At 33.4% G+C, this 15,845-nt stretch overlaps 2 protein-coding genes across 2 annotated transcripts; both read left to right on the top strand.

Moving 5' to 3' along the window:
- On the top strand, nt 1,151-11,748 carry LOC18608045. The gene is made up of 10 exons (XM_007042515.2): nt 1,151-1,334; nt 1,690-1,756; nt 3,030-3,283; nt 6,322-6,913; nt 7,424-8,080; nt 8,316-8,756; nt 9,399-9,593; nt 10,436-10,492; nt 11,124-11,186; nt 11,277-11,748. Exons 1-10 carry the CDS (start codon nt 1,303-1,305, stop codon nt 11,358-11,360), a joined length of 2,442 nt encoding a protein of 813 aa, XP_007042577.2. The 5' UTR covers nt 1,151-1,302; the 3' UTR covers nt 11,361-11,748.
- Nucleotides 12,778-13,467, top strand: LOC18608044 (peamaclein). The gene is made up of 2 exons (XM_007042514.2): nt 12,778-12,999; nt 13,113-13,467. Exons 1-2 carry the CDS (start codon nt 12,912-12,914, stop codon nt 13,295-13,297), a joined length of 273 nt encoding a protein of 90 aa, XP_007042576.1. The 5' UTR covers nt 12,778-12,911; the 3' UTR covers nt 13,298-13,467.

The raw sequence follows: 15,845 nt of genomic DNA, 5'->3' as shown, positions 1-15,845 counted from the left end.
AGTTATGAACAGACAAAAGGAAAGAGTTTACCATATTTACATACCACAGTACAAGTATATATGGAAGGTTTGGTGTACAAAATATAAAAATGGTAGGTTGGTTAATTTCGTGATTTTGTTGTCTTCTATAGCAAGGCTACCATGTTTGATCCATGAAAAAAAGAAGCAAATATAATGCTTGAATTTTTAACTTTGAAATTACAATGTAACTAATAAAAACGTAAAAAACAAAAAAATCTAATTACCAAAGTCGAATAAAAAGAGAAATATAAAATAATTATTTTATTATTGTTTTCCTTCATTTTTTTCACTTTTTAATATCTCAAAGTGAAATTAATTTTTTTTGTAAAAAAAAATATAAATAACTTCAAACAATTATATCATCCTTGACCAAACAATACCAAACATATTTCCAAATAAAAGAATATTAATGCTAGGTGGAGGGCTATCAAATACACATAAGCTCAATGATAAATTATCATAATGCGTTACTATCTAATCTGCATATTGATTTACTTTACAATATATGCGAGTCATAAAATAATTTTAGTTTCTCTCTATAAGTCTTTGACCCTTTGCAGTGTATTAGTGTAAGAATTTAAATTTGAGATATCTTTTGAAATTTTCTAAATCACCATTAGAGAGTCAATTTTTATTAAAACCTGTCTATAACCTCTGTTTCAACATAATTCTACTCCATGGTATAGAGCCCACAATTTTGTTGCTAGTGAAAAAGAAATTCTTATTTTATATGTAAACACAATGAGCCAATAACCATTTTCATCTCTAATAATACCACCTGGAGGTGGCCATTAAACCTGGTTATATTTGAGCACTACCATTTATATTGAGTTTAACCATCCATTGAATTAGCTTTGTCCAATTCATAACCATTTAAGACTCTTTTATATTATAAATTTATTTTTCATATTTGTTCTTTTTTATATTTTAAAATTTTTGAAATTTTAATATAAATACATCAAAATCAAATATTTTATTTTATGTATTTTAACCTCTTAAAACTAAAAAAAAAATATTTAAAAAAAGGAAAATGACTCACGCAGCGTCATCTGAAAAGCTGAAAGTGGGGCCCAGTTGTGCGTTTAATAGTAGTAAACTAAAACATTTGCCATTTCTGCATTAATCTGTCCTTCTCCGCCCAACTCCTCCTACACACTACCTTCCCAACTTATCTAATGTAAAACAGCAAAATCCAATTCAACAGGTATTTTCAAGAAAAAAGCTGCTGTTTTTCTCACAATTTCTTACCTTTCTTTCGAAATCTCGCAGAGCTGGATCGCTATGGCCATCAAAATTCCAGCCTTAGGATCAATGTAAGTCTCTTGTTCTTCTTTTTCGCCCTTTCAATGCAAACTTTGTTCTATTCCTTTATTCGAAAGATTACTCTTTATCGGCTCAGTTGCTGATTGTTTCTTTGGTTAGAATTTGAATTCTTCTATAAAAACCTAAAATTTATTGCTAGAAATGATAAATTATTAATCGACAACCGTTGTTATCGGATAGCTTCTTTGATTTTGAAGTTGTTTGTTTATTTATGAATATCGCTGTTGCGTTTTCTTTATTTTCTTTTCTTTTTTGAAATTTAATCTAAACTATTTTTTCCAATGTTACAACGATACAGAATAGTTTTTGTTTTTCTAATTTTTATATCGATGAATTTGGTTTTAGGTACATTGAGTCATGCAGGAAGCATGGTGTCGCACCAAGCTCTGGATTTTTATCTGCTCTCTTTAAGGTTTGTACCGATGAATGATTATGCAATTGATTATTCAATCAGGAACTGTGCATGGATGTAGTTGCTTTTCTTAAATTTTAATGTCGCTATTGTATGAAGATGAGTGCATTTTTATGATTCTCATTGCTTTAGAATGGACTTAATGTTGAGAATTTAGAAACACCAATTGGACCTTCTGATCATTAGCCTAGGGGCCCCAAATTGGCTTGCCAGGCTCGTTATTTTTCTGATCCTATAATCATGCTATCAATGCATTCTGATTTTAATGTTGATTTTGAGACTTAGAGAGTATCTTTGGAGCTTCTTTATCTTTCGAGAGTGGCACTTCAGTTTTCCTGCTTTGAGCAGTGAGGAAAATGTTCGACGTCACGTGTAATATCTTTGAGCTCTTTTCTTGGACCTATTTCAGGTTGTAGTAAGGAAGGGATCATTTCTACTGTTAGATATAGTATGCTTGAGATGCTCTAAGAGTTGAAGATTGGGGTTAAGCTTTGTTGCAAAGTGTTGGGCTGTACCAGTGCATCTAATTGTCCCTTGAAAGGCAAAGGCACATAATTTATGCTTAAGACATCTAATGAATGGAATGATGGTTCAAGGTGCATCCTTATGGTGGAGGACTTGGTGAAGGGGAAAAGAGTTTATTTAGCTGGTTTTGTGACTTTTTTTATCTAGGGAAAAAGAAATTGGTTAACTACCACATAGCACACTTAGTGATGTTGGATGAGTACAAAATACTCTAGAAATGCAAAGACTTTGAAGAACACACTCAAAACCAAGGGAAATTTCAATAATTCTCAAATCTTACAATATATTAATATGTCAAAGATCAAAAGCTCCCTTGAACTTGAACTGACATAGTATTTACATCCTGGTATTTTGTTAATAATCAAAGAATGTGATATAAATAACCTATTCCTAATTGTTGTCTGGTTAGCTCTAGGTGTATGTGTTATGGTGGTAGAGTTGTAGGCACCCTTGCGCACTACTGCCCTAGTCTTGATGGTAACGGATGGCAATGCATTATATAAATTTTAGTTTGATGGTTTTCAACCTAATATCACATCCAAAATTTTGGCTCAAAAGACTGTTCTTCCTCTTGTCAATGTGGCAAAGAGAATCTACTTCTGTAGTTAAATATGTTAAATATTTACCTTAATTTTTTCTCTCCTTCTTGGATGCTCTATGCAGCAACATCATGTTTCTTTGTTTTTGGTGGCTGTTTATACTTTTTTTACATCTGATAATCACCTTTTTTTGTTTTTCAACTATTCAGGCTGAGTTTAAAAAATCCTGTCATGAGGTATGTATCCTGGAGATTTTATTGGACAATGTGAAGGATATTGATTTTCATTCACTTCTTGAAGTGTCTATGAAAATCAGTGAATCTGAGATTGAAGCAGTTGATGTGCTTAATGAATCATCTTGTGCATTGACTGGAGAATATGCTTTGTTACTTATGCGATCTATTGGTCAAAAACTTCGAGTAGTTGATCTCCAGGATTTTTCATTTGGGAAGGACTTCTTGCGGTATATAACAGTGTTTATTACACACTATTGTCTTTGAGTAAAATATCTGATTCCGTACTTGTTTAAACATATATGAATTTATAACTTTATTACCACTTTTTTAGGGATGTTAGAATGGTGAAGTTGTAAAATTTTGGTTGGAGAAACTTTAAGCAATTGGATACATGGGAGTGAAGAAAAGATAACTTTTCTGGCTTAACATGAACAATTTCTAACTAATTTTAATAATTTATGAGTTATGTGGTGTTTCATGCAGTGAATTTTTGCACCTTTCAGGAGGTAAGTTTATACTTTTAGGATCTCAACAGGGAATTGCCTATTTTGAAAAAAAAAAAAAGAAGAAGTAAAGAGTGCAATTAGCCAATTATGCTCTGATTCAATGTTTTTTAGTGTGGCATGTTAAGCAGCCTTTCCCTTCTTGTCATTACTTGTGTAGAATAATCTACCCATATGGTAGCTTATGATTTCTCCATTACTTGTTTTCTTCAAAAATGTTAATTGTAGCCACCTCCATGAGTTCACATTATTTTTAGGGTTGACAATCAATGACCGGTAAGCTCTTAATCATAATCACACAAAAATCACCATTATGCTCTTTGTTTTTTTGTTTTTGTTTTTGTTTTTGAAGGGGAGGGGGTGTGAAGGGTGGTTTGGTGTTGTGAACAAACTCAACTGAACCTAAACTTTAAGTGCGTTGAAACTTGAAAGAGAACAGAAGAGACCAAGCTACAACCAAGAAATATTCTCCTACAGATGCACAAGACAGAGTTCAAGACAGATTTTAGGATGACTTACTTGTATCAGTATTGCTTGTCATCAACTCAAACACAAAATCTAAACAAGCCACACTGTAGAAAAGAGAAGCATAGAAACGTAAAAAAAAAGGGCTTTTCCTTATACGTGTGATGTGATTTGGTAACCCAAATATCTAATGATTGACATTGCTGATTAAACTTCATTTTTCCTTGCTCCTTCCTCCATAACATAAGATTTGATAATCTTTTAGGTGTAAATAGAGGTAATCAGGTGCTATGATGGCAATTTAAGTTTAGTTTTTAAGTTGATGTGGCAGTAGAATATTTGGAAATTTATTATTTTTGGTATTCACCTCTTATTTTATTTTTAAATACTTCAATACTATCATGTTTTTGTTTGAAAAGAATATGCTGACATCAGACGTATGATGTGTTTCGATGTGTAAGAGGGTGACAATAGATAAATAAGATGAGGGTATTATTCTCATTTTGAATTTATTCTGTGAGTTCTAATAACTTAACTTAATTCCTTTATATATTGCTTATTAAATATTCTGAAGGTGATATAATCATTTGACATTTGTCTAAATAACAACTGTCTAGCGGGGGCAAGGAGATTGATAATTACATTATTCTTTCTCAATATAGTAGTAAATATACATTGAATTCTATAGTTGCCTGGGGAGATAACAATGAAATAATCAACATGACTTGAAAAGAATAATAAAAGGATTTAAGATGATTTGGTTTTTCAAAAACCTACAACTTTTAATGCTAGTTAAGAGTAAGATTGAGTAAATATTATTAACATACTTGGATTAAAAAATTTTAATGATTATAATGTCCTAGTTTATTTTGTATCTACTATAACATAAACTTATTTCATCATTGGAGTACTTGATCCCACTGTTATATTACAAATGCTTTTGGAAGAAGCATGTACAGATCTTTGTAAAAAGAAGTCAATGTTGTCAAGAAGTTAAAATGCCCTCTAGATTTGAACCATATAGTTGTCATTTAGCTAAAAATGGATATTGGTTGTCATTTAGTTATATCTGGATTGGCTTAGACGGGGATATCATTTTTGTGAATTTGGCTTTAGAAAAGATTTGGTTCTTTTTTTTCTTCTTTTTCTCTTTATCCTTCTCCTTTTTTTACCTTTTAAGTGCTGATTCATTTGCAAATTTGCTATACGATCTCAATGTGAATAAGATTATAGCTGTGCTGGTACTTGAATGATTTCTTTAGGTGCTAACATCACTAGCATTGGGCTCATTGATTAATGTATGATCTCTTTGCTTAAAGAGTATGGGTTAGAATCCCCCTTCCCTAAAAAAAAAAAAATCACTGGCAACGATTTATTCCTTTAGGCGTAATATTTCTTTTCATGAACAAATCCTAAATGACTACATTAAATGGTTCCAATGCATGTTTGAAAGATATGAATCATCTAATTGTGAGGCCTTTGATTATGAAATAAATGCAAGTTGTAGATGCATAAAAGCTCATATCACTGTTCTTATCAAAGTTACAGGCAAACTTACTGTTCTTTCTTGGTTTCTCTTTTTTACTAGCTGTTTTCCTTTTGCAAACGGTTGATTGCACAGATTGCTTCTGTTAGCCTCTGGTAGATGATGTATCAAGAATTCCACCATCTCTACCAGCTGGAGCTTTTAGTTTGATTTGTCCCTGTCAAGTGTTATTATCCCACATCGGTTAAGTTTAGAGTTTGCTGTGGCTCTTTTTTGGCTTGGCTCTCACCACCTATGGCCAATTGATTTTAGGTTGGATGCTTAACGGTCTCATTAATGATTTCTTCTCTGTTAGCTTGAGCAAATGAGAGGGACTGGAAGTAATTCAAACATTCGCATTTTAAGATCTGCTAACTTTTAGTTTGGCAGTGTTTCTATTATAACTGAAGCCTGAGTAAGTGTATGCTGTTGTACAATCCGGAGATACTTCCAAAGATTCACATTTTAGGATCTGCTAACTTTTATTTGGGCAGTATTTCAATTATAACTGAAGCCTGAATGAGTGTATGTTGTTGTACAATCCGGAGATGCCTGAATGTTACGCGGAATTCGGATTCTTCTCTCTCTATTGCTTAAGTTCTCATTCCATAAGTTATCTTGTACACTTTTGTAATTACTGCATCCTGTGCTTTGTGCTTTCTAGATAATGCATGTTAAGGTAGCTGCTTTGTTTTTACCAGAAAAATTTGTGAAGTTAATAAATGGTTAAATGTGTCTTTGATTTTTAAACTAATTTGAGTTGTACAATCAGGGATCTTTCTCAAGGAGGTCTACAATGCCAAGTTCTGAATTTGAGGTCTTCACATTTCCGGAAGCTCAACTTGGTGGGGGAATTCATGTGGTTGCACACCCTTAACCTTGACTATAGCACTACACTCACTAGTTTCCGGGAGGATTGTTTTTCTTGCATGCCCAATCTAATGTGTCTCTCGATGTGTGAGACCAGAATTGCCAACTTATGGACTACAATTGCAGCACTTTCCAGACTCCGTTCTTTGGTTGAACTTAGGTTTCAAAATTGGTTATGCTGCAATGATGTTGGATCTTCTGGATCATCCAGTGGAGATGACCAAACTGGACCCAGTCAACCAAGAAGTGCATCTTACCCTGTAACATCATCCGTTAATGTTGGCTTACTTATAGAACTTAACTCCATCACTCAACAGGCAACGAGAACTTTTCTTCCAGAAGCATTCAGTATGAATCATAATTTTCAAAGCTCAAATGAGGAGTCATCGGATGATAGTGAAGTAGATTTTTCTATTCACCTAGAGGATAGTTACATGGACTCATCATCAAATGCACCTCCTGGATGGAGCAGAGAGATCAATCTTCTGAGTGAGGTGAATCTATGGCCTTTTATCACTAGTGTCTTGAGCTGTTTCAGTAAATAGCATATTATGGGTATTAGGGGCTAAAAATGAAGTTATCATTGGTTTATTTTATAATATAATGATGGTATCAAGGAAAAGTAATTTTGTTTCACAGCAAGTATATTTCTGATATGCCAGTTAAATTCTTTAAATTGAAGTTATTGTTAAGTTATTAATGATTGTTATTAGCATTTCCTTTTCATTTCTCATTGTCTTGTTGTAATATTAGGTGGATTGGGAAATGGAGGAGGATAACATGTTAGGATTTATTTGTGGTGTTCAATCTAATTCTGTAGACTGAGAAATGGGTGAGGATGCCATGTTTGGATATAGTTGTGGTTTTCAATCTGAATTCCTAACTGAATCAATTGACTATGAAAGTTCTTTGAACTTGGATTAATATGTTCTCCTTATCTTGTCTAACACCTTCTGGGCCTTGGTTTTAATAGTCCTTATTTGTTGTTGTAATTTATTTGACAGGTTTCCTCCGCTACATTGCCAAATCAAAATGGAGATGAGTCTTGTGAAGGTGCCTTCACAAGGCATGTTGCAGATGGTTCATTCAAGTACATTTCCCAACATGCTTCTCCAATATGCTTTGAGAAACATTATAGGGAATACATGATAGCATCAATACCCCAGTTGAGAGTTTTGGATAATTTACCTATCAGAAATATTGACAGGGAAATGGCTAATGTGACTTTTTTAAAACATTTTGAGTACCTACCTTATAGAAGGTATCGTAAAGAAAGTGTTGTTAGTATCTTGCAGAAGCGTGAAATAAGAGAACGCCACACTAGCTTGCGGACACCGAAGCAAAGGCCGTTGGATCTTGCTGGGAAGTCACAGTATTTTTATACCAGATCTCTTTGTGCTGCCAAAATGGGATCTTCACCTTGGCCATTTCTGCATTCACTTTCTATCTCAGGCAATGATTTGGGAGATGAAAGAAGGAGCTTTCGTCCAAGGCAGTTTGAGTATCATCCATCTAATTCCAGCCTGATGGTCTTTGGAACTTTAGATGGTGAAGTAGTTGTTGTCAACCATGAAAATGAGAAAATTGTTAGTTACATCCCTTCACTAGGGGCAATGAATAGTGTGTTGGGGCTCTGTTGGCTAAAGAAGTATCCTTCTAAGGTGAGTAAGTCTCATGAGGCACTTTAAAAGGAGGTTAAATTGCAGTGCTCTCTAAATAAATGTCTTTCCCTATTAAACTCTATTACCTTTTTCCTTTTTGAAATTTTTTAGTGTTTCAGTAGAAAGTTCACACTTACCGCATTTAGAGAACTCAACCATTCTCCTAATATCAATCCCTCAATAATGGCAATAAATGTGGTTGTTTTTTATTTGGTTTTTTACCTCTTTTATTCAGCTCATAGCTGGTTCAGATAATGGCTCACTGAAGCTGTATGATATCCAGCATTGTGCATCAACTTGCAAGCGCATCCATAGTGGCACTGGTTCTGTCACCTTTGATGAGTTTGACCAATTAACATCTGTTCATGTTAACTCTACGGATGAACTCTTTCTTGCAAGTGGGTATTCAAAAAATGTTGCTCTGTATGATATCAACAGTGGAAGACGCTTACAGGTGTTCACGGATATGCACCAAGAACATATTAATGTAGTCAAGTTTTCAAACCATTCCCCATCAATTTTCGCTACGTCATCATTTGATCAGGATATTAAAATGTGGGACTTGAGACAGAAGCCAATAAGGCCTTGCTATACTGCTTCAAGTTCTAAAGGAAATGTGATGGTCTGCTTCTCTCCAGATGATCACTATATTCTTGCCTCAGCTGTTGACAATGAGGTAATTTTTATTATAATTAACAGCATGAGTTGGAGTGTTAGTGCCACTATTGTTCCATGTATTTTGACATCTAGTTTCATACTGGGCCTATGAGTAGATCTGTTCCCTAAGATCCGGACTCAAAAATAAGTGGATGGGTCTGGATATAAAACTGCTATTTGGTTAAGAATAGATTTAGCTAGAAATTCTTAGTACAACTTAACTGCTTTTGTGGAAGAGTTTTCGGTGCATAGAGTGCTGATTTTCTTCATATTAAGGGTTTGGTTTTTCAATTTTTGCTCATATCTTCAATTTCAGTTCTGAATGTTACTTGTGCAAGATTGTGGATTCAAGCTATAGCTGCCACTTTCTGAAATGTGCTAGACTTGTATTTCTCAGTTTTTTAAATCTTTGGTGAAGAGTTGCAAAACTCAACTGAAATGTGCTTTTTCTTATAATTGCATTTGGGCATTTTTGTTCATGTCATGTTGGCTTGCTTCTTCTTTCTCTTGTTTAAATTTTGCATTAAGTTTTATACTTGTAAATATTTACTCCACTTTTTTTTGTCCTCAGATATATGTAATGTTATTGAAGCTTTTACGTTGATCTTTAAAGAAAGTTGATATTGGTATGGACTTCGGTTTAACATTTAGACATTGACAGGTTAGACAGCTTCTGGCTGCTGATGGAAGGCTTCACCTGAATTTTCAGATACCTTCTACTGGAAGCTCACAAAATTACACTCGTTCCTACTACATGAATGGTAAGGACTATATTATAAGTGGAAGCTGTGACGAACAGGTTGTCCGTGTTTGCTGTGCTCAAACTGGAAGGCGTCTCAGGGATATTTCTTTGGAGGTACATGAGTCTTTCAATTTGCACATTTTATGTCCAACATTGATGTGCTCTGACTTACAAAATAGAATGATTTAGTGAGTATGGACACACATGCCTAGCATGGACGAATATTGAAGACAGGATCTATTCCACTGTCTCCCTCTCATGGGGATGCAGGATTTGGTAGTGACAAGGTTTTAGCTATTTGTACTTTGTGCTTTTCATAAAGTTTGGAGTTAAGGACTAAAAAATTGCTGAAAATATAGAACCAACTTGCTTAAATGTTGATACATGTTCAGTTTGTGGGGATATTTGCATATGATTGGAATGAGCAGAATAGCTTTTAGGAAAAAAAACCTTTAGGTTTTAACTTGGGTCGTTTGGTTTTTAAAATTTAGCTGTACCAGTAAATCATTTTATTAAGGCAAGGAATGAAAAATGGAACGAGAGATTGCAAAAAAAAAAAAAGTGAAAAGACTGCTGAGGAAAGGAATGCAAGAAACGAATAAATAGGTTAAGCAGTTATGACAATTTTTTCAGACTGTTGTCATGAAAAGAAGACACTGCTTAGAGAGAAATTGGTTTGTGAACTAAAGAAAGAACTTGGTTTAGGGAGAGAGAATTGTAAGCACAATTTATTACCCCGAAACAAGTATATAGAAATATGAGAGGAAAGAAACTTAGTGAATGTGAGAATGGGATTCTCTTTTTCCAATTTCTTACCTGGCAGTTAGCTTCTGATAAAACAACCCTCAATATCCTTTCCTTCCTGAATTTCTTCTCCTATTTTTTGATTATATTTAATGTTATTCATCTGCATATTGCCAAAAAGAGAAGGAAATTAATGCATTTATTTTATGCAGGGAAAAGCCTCGGGGAGTTCAATGTTTGTGCAATCACTGAGGGGGGATCCCTTTAGGGTGAGTTTAACATTTTTCGGGTGATACTTTTTCCCCTTGTAAGTAAAGGTACATACCTGGGAAATTAGTGATTTTAAATTCTCTATTCAAAGCAGCGTTTTGATAGGTTCAAAATTTTTGCGAATAATTTTTTACCCCTTAGTTTTTTTTTTTTTTTTGTTTTGATCTCTGTTAAATGGAGCCTTCACAAATAGTGGCGCTACTTGTTATTGGCCGACCTTGTTCCATTGTTTGTTTCGTATGGTTGTCAAACATGAGTTACATATCTAGGTGTATGCCCTCTGATATACTGAACAAGAAATCAGTTTAATGTGTTCACCTTGCTTTTGTTGTGTTCTTTGTTTTATGAACCTATGTTTTTCAGAAATCATTTATAACGTGGGTAGAACTGAACACGCTAAGAGCAGGCTGTTTTCTGCAGTATTGCCTACATTAATGAACCTTCGTATCAAATCATATATAGCTGATTGACCGTGATAACTAAATCCATTGTATTTAGTGGTTATCGTAATATCTTCTAATGGAATTTTTTAGGTGCTTCTGCAAACTTGGCGTTTCCACTCATGGTAGAACCTACTTCAATTATTATCATTATTTTTCTTCTATTAATTTCAACTATCCTTGTTCCCAGGCTTTCAACATGAGCATCTTAGCTGCCTATACACGACCAAGCTCGAGGTCTGAAATTGTCAAGGTATATATCTTACATCTTGTTTTTTTCCTTATATTCCTGAGTGTCTCAATCTTCCAAAGATGCTGAAACCCCAAGGTGTACAATTACCAGGTCAATTTGCTGGCTTCTTCCGACTTTAGCAAGGAATCTTGCCCTGGTCAGAGCTCTTGCCCATCCAATAGTATGGGAGGTTAATTTATGTACATACAAAAAGCTGCATTGTCTCCCTTTTCCTTATCATGTTATGCTGTTATTCTATTGGGTGAGAAAACACAGTTTATATAGGTTAGCACCTATAGTTTATCTGAAATATTTAATGTAAGCATTGTGAAATATAAAATGAACTAAACCTGTTCTCTGTTACTGTGGTGATAACAGTAACTCAGAAACATTTGAGACAACGTAATGGTTGTGGCCTATTTTAGTCGGTTGTTGTACTGGGCTGCTTTAAGTTTAGGATTTTTTGAATCTTTTTTTTTTTTATTTTCTGTTTTTACTTTTTCTTTAAGAAAAAAAAAATCTTTTGCTGGATAAATAGCTACAAACTGTTAATAGTAATGATAGATAATGATTACTGATGACATTTACTTGAAAGTTATATGGATGTATTTTTCTTCAACATATAAATCATGCATGTTAGACGAGATTTTCCTCTGTAAACAAAAGTTTAATTTGCCACGCTTTAGAGTCAGACGTAACCTTAGCATTTAAATTTGTACATGCCATACGCTGCTGAAAGGCGATGATTTGAAATTTTGCATCACATCTTCTTTAGATTAGAAAGAGAACAGTCAAGGGATATTTTTCAAGGATTGGGCAGTTCAGCTATTCATGTGAAACTTTCCACATCACATAGTCGTACTCTTTCTGATTATTTTTGACCCTAAAGTTATAATATTTCCTATAGTTTTTAAATAGTAGCTCTCAATGGAGGTCAACGGTCATTTGCTCCTCAATCACAGCGCTTAAAAGTTGTTCTGAGTTTGGGATTTAAAAAATTGGAAGAGTGTGTAGTAGTATAACCCATAAACAGATTCTCAACTAAGTAGGGACGGTTTTTGAAGGGAAAAGAACACCTCGAACAGCATCGTCGTACTCGCACTGAAAAAGTATTTTCATAAATTTCCCTTCTGTTTTAGGACATGACAAAATACTAGTTTATTAGACTGGATGCTACATTGGCTTGAAAGCTGAAGAAAATGGGTTTCTCTTTTTGTCTTGAAAGGTTGGACAGTGAACTCACGTGACAAAACCCAAAAACCATACTAACATCAGACATTGTCACATAATGGAATAGATGATGGAAGTGGACAGGTAAAAGACTTGAATGCAGTGGAATCACATAATTCATTCGTTCGTAGTACTACATTAACATTAACGAGGTTCACCAGAGAGATGGCAGAGGCAGGACCCTTCTGATTGATGGCGCAAAAGGACAAAGGGTCCAAGCAACTTTCATTTTCGCTGCTGCAGAAACCGCGTGGAAAGTGCTTGAACCCACTGCTCACTGTCCCCTCTCACCGGCCTTTCCCTTCAAAATGCGCCAAAACCTTCCAGCTGTTGCAAATTATTTATTACCTCACTCACTAATTTACACTGCCCTACTTGCCTTTTCTTCACTATAAATACCCTCTCAGCTCTCACTCTCAGGCACCACTACACTTCACTACTGTCGCCTGAAACTGATCACTTTACTTTTCTACATAGTTAACCTGAGTCAAATTCAAAGTTAAGAAAACATAAAAAATGAAGCTCTTGTTTGCAACTTTGCTGGTTTGCTCTCTTCTTCTGAGTTCTTCACTCTTGGAACCAGCCATGGCTCAGCCTCTGTCACGTGAGCAATTTACTCCCTCCTAACTTTACACTTTCCAGTTTTTCTCTGCATGCTTAAACCTTTTTGCTATGTACGAAATGTGTCTGATGTTTTTGTTAATTTTGTTGTTGCAGCGTTTTGCGTGGGCAAGTGCGACGCTAGGTGCAAGAAGGCAGCGGTGTGGGATCGGTGCATTAAGTACTGTGGGTTATGCTGTGAGCAGTGCAAGTGCGTGCCTTCAGGAACTTATGGAAACAAGCACGAGTGCCCTTGCTACAGGGACAAGAAGAGCAAGAAGGGCACGCCAAAGTGCCCTTGAAGTTCAAACAGGCCTTCAATATCTGTAATTGAATTATCCGAAGTGAGCTCCATAGCTAGAGCAAAAGAGTGAGAAAGAGAGAGAGATGCGTTAACTTCCAGTAGTAATTTGTACGGGAAGACATATATGCATGTGCTTATAATAAGAAAATATTTCTTGTTCCCCTTGAATTTGTTTCTTGTCATTTATTTATTCATAGTCGTATTAATTTCTCTTGCACAGTGGCTTTTCTTATGGCATTATTGGGGGGTTGGTACAATCATTTTCCGAGGTGTGGTAATATTTTAGAGTCAATACGTTCAGACTCATCGTTGACGCTTTAGAAACCATATGGAGAGAATTCAGCTTATATTGTATGGGGAAATAATGTGTTAGGATATTTGGAAATAAGAAGGAATACTTTGAAGTTTGAACCTGTTACGGTTGTGCTTCCTGGCAAAGAAAATATGACATCAAACATCAGAGCTTGAAGAGATATGCAATCGTTTCTACCCACAAATCTTTGGGGCAACAACATCTACTTTGACAATCATATTGTTTATGTTGATACTTTCGATCAACCACAACTAATGTTCATTTAATTTTGACAATGACACATTATCAATCAAATCTCATTAATCGTATATGAGTATTTAATTCATTGATTAGTATATGATTTTTCATTTAAATAATAAAATTTGAATCCTCTTTTCTCAATTAAAAAAAAAAACTAAATCTCATAAGTGAGTAACTTGCCTGCCAACTCCCTTCCGAGGCATTCTTGAAATGCAGTTATCTGTGAATGGAGGAGGGAAACAACACTTACTAAGTGCTTGGAGCTGAGTTGGTTGGAAATTAAATCCCATTGCTTCTTTCAAAATCAATGTCAATGGTTCCATGTTGGCTCTTCTTAGAGGTCATTGAGCAGTGGCTTCAATTCAAGTCTATGGGCCCTTAATTAACCTAGACTGTTAAAGGGACTTAAATGTAAAGCTTCTTCCATAATGTACATGGAGAAGACTTTTCTTTTCAAGAAAATATGAAAAACACTTTTGTTACATTTGGGTTCTGCAACTACTGTAACCTCAGTAATCATTTTTTTTAAGAGAAAACTTCAATATTGAAGGAATGAATAATCCTTAATTTTTGGTGTCATCACATTAAAACATGTTGGTATTACCATCCTTAACCTTCAATCTTCTTTATTTGTTGGTGTTAGCTTTCATTAGAATATCAAAATGGAGGAGTTTTATTAGATAAGCTTACCAAAATTCTAGTTATAAGAGAACACAGAAGCCACATGACTGATGAACCCCATGCCGAGTCGTTGAAACTTTTCCTGTCTCACTCATGGATGGGTTTCCCTCAATAGAAATCGAGTTTAAGATATTTATAGTACGTTTAGTTGGCGGAATAGATAGGAATTGAATAGAATAGTTATTATGCGAGAATAGAATGAGGTGAGAATAAAATAGAATAGTTATTACTTAATTTGGTATAACAAAGGGAATAGGATAAGAATAATTATTATGACTTATTGTAGTGTTTGGTTGGTAACAATAATTTTGAAATAAGAAAAGAATAGAAAATAAAAAGACAAAAACACCTTTTATTATTTATATGACATTTTATTTTTATTAGATTTTTTAAAAATTAATAATCTAGAATTTAATTAAAATATTAATAATTAATAATTTAAATATTAATATTTTTTTAATTTAAATATTATTATGATTAATTTTATTTATTTATTTTTTAAAAAATATTAATAATTGATAATTTATTTAAAATATCAATAATTGATCATTTCAATATTATGATTATTTATTTATAATTTAATTTATTAGATTTGTCAAAAATTAATTTATNTTAATAATAGATAATTTAAATATTAATATTTTATTTAATTTAAATTTTATTATGATTAATTTTTTATTTTATTTTTTAAATATTAATAATTGGTAATTTATTTAAATATTAATAATTGATGATTTAATTATTAATATTGTTTATCTAATTTAAATGATATTATTTTATTTTATTTTTAATTTATTTTGTTTTTAAATAGGAATAATTTATAATTTTTTTTATTAATAATTGATAATTTAAATATTAATATGTGTATTTAATAATTTTAATATTATATTTTAAAATATTAATATTTTATTGAAAGTTGGAATCAAGTGAGAGAAAGAGGAGAGAGAGAAAAATAATATTTTACACAAATGAAGTTGTAATTTTTTAAACTTGTAGGGGGTATTTTTATCTTTATTAATTTTTGAATTTATTCCTCAACCATGGAATAGCTAATACCATAGGAGAGGGTGGTATTAGCTATTCCTTGGTTTTGAAGGATTTTGAAAAATAGCCATTCCTATGAAATAGCTATTCCTTGGACTATTTTTCAACCAAACAAAGGAATCAAAATTTAGTGTCATTGGTTTGACACTGAAAAAAAGAAAAGAAAAAGGAATCAAAATTCATTGAGAATAAAGGGGGAATGGCCAACCAAACATGCTATTAGGGTGTGTTTGATTCACATGAAAAAATAAAATGAGGATAGAATATT

Source organism: Theobroma cacao, chromosome 2 (assembly GCF_000208745.1).
Source record: "Theobroma cacao cultivar B97-61/B2 chromosome 2, Criollo_cocoa_genome_V2, whole genome shotgun sequence".
NCBI classification, from domain to species: Eukaryota; Viridiplantae; Streptophyta; class Magnoliopsida; order Malvales; family Malvaceae; genus Theobroma; species Theobroma cacao.
Note: the sequence above shows the minus strand (reverse complement) of the source record. Positions and strands in the feature narration are given on the sequence as shown.